The 11,182-nt window shown below is 45.8% G+C and overlaps 1 protein-coding gene across 1 annotated transcript in view; it reads right to left on the reverse strand.

The window, feature by feature from the left end:
- The window catches only part of LOC108801565, a 43,215-nt gene extending 32,837 nt beyond the window's left edge, over positions 1-10,378 (reverse strand). Inside the window, 3 exon segments of the mRNA XM_018573456.1 lie at positions 6,778-8,411; positions 9,262-9,373; positions 10,301-10,378. Coding sequence (XP_018428958.1) covers positions 6,778-8,411; positions 9,262-9,373; positions 10,301-10,378 — 1,824 coding nt within the window.
- Positions 10,379-11,182: the final 804 nt, after the last annotated feature.

The raw sequence follows: 11,182 nt of genomic DNA on the forward strand, positions 1-11,182 counted from the left end.
TGAGGATGGAAGGCAAAGGGGGGTGAGGGTGGAAGCCAGTGTAGGGATTGGAAGAGGGAGGTTGCCGACACTGAGCGGTTGGTTAGGTGAATGAGTCTAGAAGCTGCCTTTTGATAGACTGAAGGGGGGAGGAGCCTGTGTAGAGGTTGGCCAATGGGGAGGGAGGAGGGAGTTACAATAGTCCGGACGAGAGATAACAAGGGAGTGGATGAGTAGTTTTGCTGTGTCATTGGTGAGGAAGGGGCGTAGTTTGGAGATGTTAGGAAGGTGAAGACGGCAGGATTTGGATAGCGATTGGATGTGGGGAAGAAAGGTGAGGTCCGAGTCAAGGATGACACCTAGCACCTTGGTATGGGGGGAGGGGTGGATAGTTGTGTTATCAATCTCAAGGGAAATGTTGGGGGAAGGTGCCCGGACGGGAGGAGATATCATGAGCTCAGATTTTGAGAGATTGAGTTACATCCAGACAGATATGTCTGTTAATAGATTAGTGACACGCAAGAGGTAGATTTGAGTGTCATCGGCATAGAGATGGTATTGGAAGCCATGTGAGGTTATTAACTGACCAAGAGAGGAGGTGTACATAGAGAAGAGAAGGGGTCCAAGGACAGAGCCTTGGGGGGCCCCTACAGGAAGAGGAGTTAGATTTGTAGGTGACACTAAAGGAGCGCTTAGATAGATAGGAGGAGAACCACGAGAGTATATGAGAAAGAGTGATGTCATGTGACCTCCCAGAATCCTCCTCACCTCTCCTGTCAGCAGGTAGATGATCTCCAGGGTGAGGGCCAATATCTTCTCAGTCATGTGACTTTGGTCTTCATCCATTGTCGTTGATGTGGTCATGTGATCTATTCAAGAATCTTCTTCCTGTAGACGGATAAACTGAGAATTATCTGGACTGTACCGGGATGGACAGTTGGATAAATGTCTCTATATTTAGGATGTATCTGGTCTATAAATGGCGGCTCTGGATGGACAGTTGGATAAATGGTTCTATATTTAGGATGTATCCGGTCTATAAATGGCGGCTCTGGATGGACGGTTGGATAAATGGTTCTATATTTAGGATGTATCCGGTCTATAAATGGCGGCTCTGGATGGACGGTTGGATAAATGGTTCTATATTTAGGATGTATCCGGTCTATAAATGGCGGCTCTGGATGGACGGTTGGATAAATGGTTCTATATTTAGGATGTATCCGGTCTATAAATGGCGGCTCTGGATGGACGGTTGGATAAATGGTTCTATATTTAGGATGTATCCGGTCTATAAATGGCGGCTCTGGATGGACGGTTGGATAAATGGTTCTATATTTAGGATGTATCCGGTCTATAAATGGCGGCTCTGGATGGACGGTTGGATAAATGGTTCTATATTTAGGATGTATCCGGTCTATAAATGGCGGCTCTGGATGGACGGTTGGATAAATGGTTCTATATTTAGGATGTATCCGGTCTATAAATGGCGGCTCTGGATGGACGGTTGGATAAATGGTTCTATATTTAGGATGTATCCGGTCTATAAATGGCGGCTCTGGATGGACGGTTGGATAAATGGTTCTATATTTAGGATGTATCCGGTCTATAAATGGCGGCTCTGGATGGACGGTTGGATAAATGGTTCTATATTTAGGATGTATCCGGTCTATAAATGGCGGCTCTGGATGGACGGTTGGATAAATGGTTCTATATTTAGGATGTATCCGGTCTATAAATGGCGGCTCTGGATGGACGGTTGGATAAATGGTTCTATATTTAGGATGTATCCGGTCTATAAATGGCGGCTCTGGATGGACGGTTGGATAAATGGTTCTATATTTAGGATGTATCCGGTCTATAAATGGCGGCTCTGGATGGACGGTTGGATAAATGGTTCTATATTTAGGATGTATCCGGTCTATAAATGGCGGCTCTGGATGGACGGTTGGATAAATGGTTCTATATTTAGGATGTATCCGGTCTATAAATGGCGGCTCTGGATGGACGGTTGGATAAATGGTTCTATATTTAGGATGTATCCGGTCTATAAATGGCGGCTCTGGATGGACGGTTGGATAAATGGTTCTATATTTAGGATGTATCCGGTCTATAAATGGCGGCTCTGGATGGACGGTTGGATAAATGGTTCTATATTTAGGATGTATCCGGTCTATAAATGGCGGCTCTGGATGGACAGTTGGATAAATGGCTCTATATTTAGGATGTATGTTATTACCTCCTCTTCTGCCAGTTTCCTCTCTTCTACCTCCCAATTTACTATTCAGTTGGAACTTCCTGTTTGCATATTACATCATATCCTGTTTATACTTAATATCACTTCCTGTCTGTGCCTCTTAGCACTTCCTGTCTGTACCTCTTAGCACGTCCTGTCTCTGCCTACGACTGACTCTACGTAGGGTCACCTCCCGGTGGAGGATATAAAATTTGCAGCTTTGACGTCTCTTTCTGGTTCGTTCTGAAATCTCATCGTCTTCGAACCACGTTACGGGATGGAAACAATGAGAACGTTTCATGAAATTTAATTTTGTTTCAAAAGTAGACAGTTTCTGATCCTCGATGTGCTACACACCCATCAGAACCTTCATTAGAGTACAGGGGGTGTATGTACGTCTCACCCTGTTGCCCCTCTCACCCCACTCCTGGCTCCATCTAGGGGCTCCTTAAACCGTCCCATCCATCCGGACAGACTGGATTTAAAATTGGGTAACGATCTCCAGAGGGTCAAGAATCATTTTAGTTTCACTTTAGAGGATTGGAGACGGGTGAGGGGGGCGGGTTTGTCATGGTGCAGCATTTTTTAGGGTTTCCTGTAAACCGTCCGGAAATGTCAATTTATAAACTTGTTAGCCGGAGGGTGTCCTAATGAAACCTAATGTTGGGTTTGTTGTGCTCCAGCAGGAGACCTCGGCAGTCGATTTCCTTCCTGGGACCTTGCAGACAAGGCGGTGTGTCTCCCGGTAGGTTCTGTCACCAGACTGAAAAAAGTGTCACCTCAACTTGTGTGTATTTCCATGTTCAAAATGCTTAAATAAGGTCATATGTCATAACTCTTCCCCCCATACATCACATGATCGTAGAACCTTCAAGGAAAGAACGGTGGCTCAAAGGTGAGCTGACTGACACCAAACATGAGGGTTTTGTGATATAGTGTGGAGGAGTTCTGATGGAGGATAGTATGGAGGAGTTACAAGGCGGTGTGTCTCCCGGGGGGGTTCTGTCACCAGACTGGAAAAAGCGTCACCTCACCTTGTGTGTATTTCAATGTTCAAAATGCTTAAAAATGGTTATGTCATAACTCCTCCCCCATACATCACATGATCGTAGAACCGTCAAGGAAATAATTTTGGCTCAACGATTAGTTGACCGATACTAAACCGATCATATAGTATGGAGGAGTTCTGATGGAGGAGATCTGATGGAGAATAGTATGGAGGAGATCTGATGGAGGATAGTATGGAGGAGTTCTGATGGAGGATAGTATGGAGGAGATCTGATGGAGGATAGTATGGAGGAGTTCTGATGGAGGATAGTATGGAGGAGTTCTGATGGAGGATAGTGTGGAGGAGTTCTGATGGAGGATAGTACGGAGTTCTGATGGAGGAGAGTATGGAGGAGATCTGATGGAGAATAGTGTGGAGGAGTTCTGATGGAGGATAGTATGGAGGAGTTCTGATGGAGGATAGTATGTAGGAGTTCTGATGGAGAATAGTATGGAGGAGTTCTTATGGAGGATAGTTTGGAGGAGTTCTGATGGAGGATAGTATGGAGGAGTTCTGATGGAGGATAGTATGGAGGAGTTCTGATGGAGGATAGTATGGAGGAGATCTGATGGAGGATAGTATGGAGAAGTTCTGATGGAGGATAGTATGGAGAAGTTCTGATGGAGCATAGTATGAAGGAGTTCTGATGGAGGAGTTCTGATGGAGGAGTTCTGATGGAGGATAGTATGGAGGAGTTCTGATGGAGAATAGTATGGAGGAGTTCTGATGGAGGATAGTATGGAGGAGTTCTGATGGAGGATAGTATGGAGGGGTTCTGATGGAGGATAGTATGGAGGAGATCTGATGGAGGATAGTATGGAGGAGATCTGATGGAGGAGAGTATGGAGGATAGTACGAAGGAGTTCTGATGGAGAATAGTATGGAGGAGTTCTGATGAAGGATAGTGTGGAGGAGTTGTGATGGAGGATAGTATGGAGGAGTTCTGATGGAGGATAGTATGGAGGAGTTCTGATGGAGGATAGTATGGAGGAGTTCTGATGGAGGATAGTATGGAGGAGATCTGATGGAGGATAGTATGGAGGAGTTCTGATGGAGGATAGTATGGAGGAGTTCTGATGGAGGATAGTATGGAGGAGTTCTGATGGAGGATAGTATGGAGGAGTTCTGATGGAGGATAGTATGGAGGAGTTCTGATGGAGGATAGTATGGAGGAGTTCTGATGGAGGATAGTATGGAGGAGTTCTGATGGAGGATAGTATGGAGGAGTTCTGATGGAGGATAGTATGGAGGAGTTCTGATGGAGGATAGTATGGAGGAGTTCTGATGGAGGATAGTATGGAGGGGTTCTGATGGAGGATAGTATGGAGGAGATCTGATGGAGGATATTATGGAGGGGTTCTGATGGAGGATAGTATGGAGGAGATCTCATGGAGGATAGTATGGAGGAGATCTGATGGAGGATAGTATGGAGGAGTTCTGATGGAGGATAGTATGGAGGAGTTCTGATGGAGGATAGTATGGAGGAGTTCTGATGGAGGATAGTATGGAGGAGATCTGAAGGAGGATAGTATGGAGGAGTTCTGATGGAGGATAGTATGGAGGAGGTCTGAGGGCATGGAGGATAGTATGGAGGAGTTATGATGGAGGATAGTATGGAGGAGTTCTGATGGAGGATAGTATGGAGGAGATCTGAAGGAAGATAGTATGGAGAAATGGAGATACTAGCTCTAGAGGTAATTGGGCCTGGTTTAGCTAACCTGTACCTGCTAGTGAGAGCGGTGTGTGTGTTCTGCTGGAGCGCAGAGTGTACGGACTAGGGGCGTCCATGAAAAAGGTTCCTCACAAGCCTGGAAGTTGTGGGTGGTGGCAACTTAGATTAGTTTGTTTGTGTGTGCGTGTTGTTGTACGGCCTTACCGGCACATCTGCAGACCATGTGGTCGCCCCGCCTTCATCTATCACAGACACTCCAGATTTGCTTAGAATGTTCTGACAGTGACCGTGGTTAGTGGCCATCGATGGAAAAGTCGCTCTACAGTATACAAAGGGCCACACACGCCACCAAGGGGTTCATAGACGAGCAACCAGTGGCTTCTACCCCGTACATTGACTTGGTCACTGAACTCCTTCATCACAAGGTGACTATCCACGTGTTTCCGTTCAATGAGTCCCACTACCACCAGGTACAGGATGTGGCGATGGGCACGCCTTGTGCGCCCTCATATGCCAACTTGTATCTGGGGGAGGAGCGTGAAACTGAGCTCATTCCGATCACCAATGGAGGACTCTCTATGATGTGAGCTCATTCCGATCACCAATGGAGGACTCTCTATGAACTGAGCTCATTCCCATCACCAATGGATGACTCTCTATGAACTGAGCTCATTCCCATCACCAATGGATGACTCTCTATGAACTGAGCTCCTTCCCATCACCAATGGATGACTCTCTATAACCCGAGCTCATTCCCATCACCACTGGAGGACTCTCTATGAACTGAGCTCATTCCCATCACCAATGGAGGACTCTCTATGAACTGAGCTCATTCCGATCACCAATGGATGACTCTCTATGAACCAAGCTCATTCCCATCACCAATGGAGGACTCTCTATGAACTGAGCTCATTCCCATCACCAATGGAGGACTCTCTATGAACCGAGCTCATTCCCATCACCAATGGAGGACTCTCTATGAACTGAGCTCATTCCGATCACCAATGGATGACTCTCTATGAACCAAGCTCATTCCCATCACCAATGGAGGACTCTCTATGAACCGAGCTTATTCCCATCACCAATGGAGGACTCTCTATGAACTGAGCTCATTCCCATCACCAATGGAGGACTCTCTATGAACCGAGCTCATTCCCATCACCAATGGAGGACTCTCTATGAACTGAGCTCATTCCCATCACCAATGGATGACTCTCTATGAACCGAGCTCACTCCCATCACCGATTGTTGAAGAATTCTGGTAATTTGTGAAGAATGGGTCTCAGAACAGGATATTGAAGTGTGAAGAACGTTCTTGTTTATTGTACAGAGTCAGATGGAATGATGAACACACAATACGATGAAGCTTGAATCTCAATAAAACATTTATCATAGTTATTAACAATTCTACGTTGGCCGGACCAATGAAAATCTAGGAAAACAAAGACCAATGAGGTGCAGCAGGCAATAGAAATCTATATACAGAGCTGTCTATGGATTCTCGTACTTGGCCATGTATTAGTTGTATGGGGCCGTCTGTGTGAGTGTGGGAAAAGTCAGCAAGGAAAAAAAGAGGAATGAGGACACCCCTATGTGAGGTGTAAGAGAGCCGGGAACTGTAGAAGATCTCACCGTTGGAGCCTCCGAAAGAGACTCAACACAATGGACTCCACGCAGGATGGATCCTTTATAAATTATTTTCATGCATTTCTTCTACACTTCCACCTGGTACATCCCCCCCTTACATTTCCCAACTTTGTCAGCAGCTGAGTGTCCTCGCATGTCATATAAGATTGCTTTATAGTTAAAGCATTTTCCACACTTGACGCGTGAAAAAAACAAAACTTCCCCCTAATTGTGAATTTTCTGATGTTGAACAAGTTGTCTTTTCTCAATAAAACTTTTCCCGCACACCGAGCACGAGAAAGGACGCTCGCCCGTATGTATTCTCTGGTGTATAACTAGCGCAGTTTTCATAATGAAACCTTTACCGCACACTGAGCACGAGTGAGGACGCTCGCCTGTGTGAATTTTCTGGTGTATCCCAAGTGCTCCTTTCTGAGTGAAACATTTCCCACACACTGAACACGAATAAGGGCGCTCACCTGTGTGGCATCTGTGATGTATTAGCAGCTTTGATTTCTCGGCAAAGCTTTTCCCACACTCTGAGCACGAATAAGGGCGCTCACATGTATGAATTTTCTGGTGGGAAACAAGGCTTCCTCTGTGAGTGAAACGCTTCCCACACTCTGAACATGCATATGGACGCTCACCCGTGTGACTTCTCTGGTGTGAAATGAGACCTGCCCTGTGAGTGAAACTTTTCCCACACTCTTTACATGAGAAAGGACGCTCACCTGTGTGACTTCTCTCGTGTTCAACAAGGTTTACTTTGTGAATGAAACATTTCCCACACGTTAAACATGAATAGGGACGCTCACCCGTGTGACTTCTCTGGTGTTGAAGAAGAGTCTTTTTCAGAATGAAACATTTCCCACACGTTGGACATGAATAAGGACGCTCACCCGTGTGACTTCTCTGGTGATTAAGAAGGTCTCCTTTCACAGTGAAAGAAAACCCGCACTCTAAACATGAAAATGGACGCTCACCCGTGTGACTTCTCTGGTGTTTAGTAAGGTTTCCTTTTTGGCTGAAGCTTTTCCCACACTCTGAACATGTATAAGGTCGTTCACCTGTGTGACTTCTCTGGTGGGCAACAAGGCTTCCTTTGTGAATGAAACATTTCCCGCAATCCAAACACGCAAACGGACACTCGCCTGTGTGGTTTCTCTGGTGTGAAAGAAAGTGTGCTTTCTGAGTGAACGTTTTCCCGCACTCTGAACATGAAAAAGGACGGTGACCCGTGTGATTTCTCTGGTGCAGAAGAAGGCTTCCTTTATGGGCAAAACACTTCTTGCACACTGAACACGAATAGGGACGCTCGCCCGTGTGACTTCTCTCGTGTCTAATGAGACATCTTTTCTCACTGAAGCATTTCCCACACTGAGAACATGAAAAGGGGCGCTCGCCCGTGTGAGTTCTCTCGTGTATGTCAAGGGATTTTTTCTCAGTGAAACACTTCCCACACTCTGAACATGAGAAAGGACGCTGACCTGAGTGACGCCTCTGGTGTCTAACAAGGTTTCCTTTTAAAGTGAAGTGTTTCCCGCACTCTGGGCACGTGAAAGGACGCTCACTCTTGTGGCTTTTCAAGTGTTTAAGAAGAAATTTGTTTTCAGTGAAAGCTATCCCGCACACTGAGCATGACCAGGAACTCTCTCCCGGGTGATCTCCTCCATGCCTGGAAGATGATTCCTTGGGATTGGAGGGAGGTGTTGATCTCTTCGCACTCTGAGATCTCAGAGGTCGATCTGGAGTAACAGTCTGTGATGGACCAAAAGGTTCCTCAGGATTAGAGGGATCCATTGATGTTTCGGAGCGGGAAGGTCGGTGATGTCTCTTCCCGGCATAGTGTCCATCTGTAGGAGAGAAAGATCCAGAAATAATGTTACAGATCCGTTTCATGTCTCACATTCCGGAGTCATATATGGGGGTCCAGAACTCAGCACATTCACCGAGATCTGCCATGGGATTGGGAGCAACACCGAACTATGAATCCGAATAAGATCAATGAGACAATTCACCCAAACTACACCGGGAGAGAATGCGTGTACATTGATGTCATTGTTACTGTGAGAGTGGAGATGGACCTTCCTCCACCTCAATTCTAGGAGACCAACTGAAGACCAGAGATGGACCTTCATATGGTGTGCAATATCTCCTCCTCATTTGTTGGTCACATGACGTTATATTGAGGAATGGAGATGGACCTTCATATGGTGTACAGTATCTCCTCCTCATTTGTTGGTCACATGACGTTATATTGGGGAATGGAGATGGACCTTCATATGGTGGACAGTATCTCCTCCTCATTTGTTGGTCACATGACGTTATATTGGGGAATGGAGATGGACCTTCATATGGTGTACAGTATCTCCTCCTCATTTGTTGGTCACATGACGTTATATTGAGGAATGGTGATGGAATGGGTGGTGAAGTAAATACAGAGATAACATTCTTCTGATTTGTATACTGGTTTTTAAATTTCCACCTCAGTTGGATGTTGGGATCGATGCGAGTTATTGAAGGTAAGCCATAATAGTTGAAAATGAGAATTATTGGATCACCGTTTGCCTTGTGGCATTAGAAAGTTTATCCTGAATGGAAAATTGGACCAAGTTTTCTATTGGTTTTCTGCCTTTAATTGGACCTACAGCAGGTTCCTGATTTTATTTGAGGGGGTGATAAATATGAACATTTATGACTCACTTGTGTCCATACGTTGAGAAGGTTCCTCCGGCTTACCCTTCATCATCTCCCCCTCCTTCATAGACTGCGGAGCTCCACTCACCAACGTCTCTTCTTCTTTCCCTTTAACACCCTAAGCCCCAAAAATGATAGAATACCATTTAGAGACATAGAAGAATGTTGTCTCGTACTTGAACTTTTACCTGCTGTCCTTCAGATCCACCTACCTGATCATGGTGGGGGAGGGTGAGATCTTCCTGGGTGGGATCCCGGGAATACAGAGGGCGGGGACATCTCTCTGGTGGGTTCCTCTTACTGGATCCATCTGTAGGAAACACACACACTGACTGAATACATTGTTTCTATGTGTGTATCAGATGATGGGGGATGTAGGCGGAGCCTCCGTACTGCTCTCTCCTCTTACCCGGTGATGTGAGGGGCGGGGCATTCTCCATCACCACGTCCTTGTAGAGATCCCGGTGTCCTTCTAGATACTCCCACTCCTCCATGGAGAGATAGACAGAGACATCCTGACACCTTATAGGAACCTGACACACACAATGATACCGTCACCACCCAGACACGCCCCTTGTCTGTTCCTGGACCATGTCCCAGAATTCCCGGCACCGCTCACCTCTCCCGTCACCACCCAGACACGCCCCTTGTCTGTTCCCGGATCATGTCCCAGAATCCCCGGCACCTCTCCCGTCACCACCCAGACACACCCCTTGTCTGTTCCCGGATCATGTCCCAGAATCCCCGTCACCGCTCACCTCTCCCGTCAGCAGCTCCATCATCTTCTTGGTGACTTCTAGAATCTTCTTGACACTCTTTTCCTCTGTTGTTAGGTGGTGAGGTGGAGGCTCTGTGATGGGTGATGCTCCATGAAGACATCTGTTGGGTGTTAATGGCTCACCAGATATTTTCTTTACTATTTTATAATCCTGAGTAATGATAGAAAGTAACAATTAACCCTACAAACTTCCCAGAATCCTCCTCACCCCTCTAGTCAGGCCTGTAGTCACAGCGATGTCATGTGACCTCCTAGAATCCTCCTCACCTCTCCGGTCAGCAAGTAGATGATTTCCAGGGTGAGGTCTAATATCCGCTCAGTCGTGTGACTTTGGTCTTTGTCCATGCTTACTGATGTGGTCATGTGACCTATTTAGGACTCTCCTCCCTGTAGACGGATAATACATTGAGAATTATCTGGACTGTATTGGGATGAATGATGTCTACACAGAGTTCCTCCATCGTTCTGACATCTCAGGTGGCTTCTTATACCTTATTACAGGTTTAATTTATCAATGATGGTCTATAAATGGCGGCTCTGGATGGACAGTTGGATAAATGGCTCTATATTTAGGATGTACCTGGTCTATAAATGGCGGCTCTAGATGGACAGTTGGATAAATGGCTCTATATTTAGGATGTACCTGGTCTATAAATGGCGGCTCTAGATGGACAGTTGGATAAATGGCTCTATATTTAGGATGTACCTGGTCTATAAATGGCGGCTCTAGATGGACAGTTGGATAAATGGCTCTATATTTAGGATGTACCTGGTCTATAAATGGCGGCTCTAGATGGACAGTTGGATAAATGGCTCTATATTTAGGATGTACCTGGTCTATAAATGGCGGCTCTAGATGGACAGTTGGATAAATGGCTCTATATTTAGGATGTACCTGGTCTATAAATGGCGGCTCTAGATGGACAGTTGGATAAATGGCTCTATATTTAGGATGTACCTGGTCTATAAATGGCGGCTCTAGATGGACAGTTGGATAAATGGCTCTATATTTAGGATGTACCTGGTCTATAAATGGCGGCTCTAGATGGACAGTTGGATAAATGGCTCTATATTTAGGATGTACCTGGTCTATAAATGGCGGCTCTAGATGGACAGTTGGATAAATGGCTCTATATTTAGGATGTACCT

Source organism: Nanorana parkeri, unplaced genomic scaffold (genome assembly GCF_000935625.1).
Source record: "Nanorana parkeri isolate BGI_ZX_2015 unplaced genomic scaffold, ASM93562v1 scaffold2388, whole genome shotgun sequence".
NCBI classification, from domain to species: Eukaryota; Metazoa; Chordata; class Amphibia; order Anura; family Dicroglossidae; genus Nanorana; species Nanorana parkeri.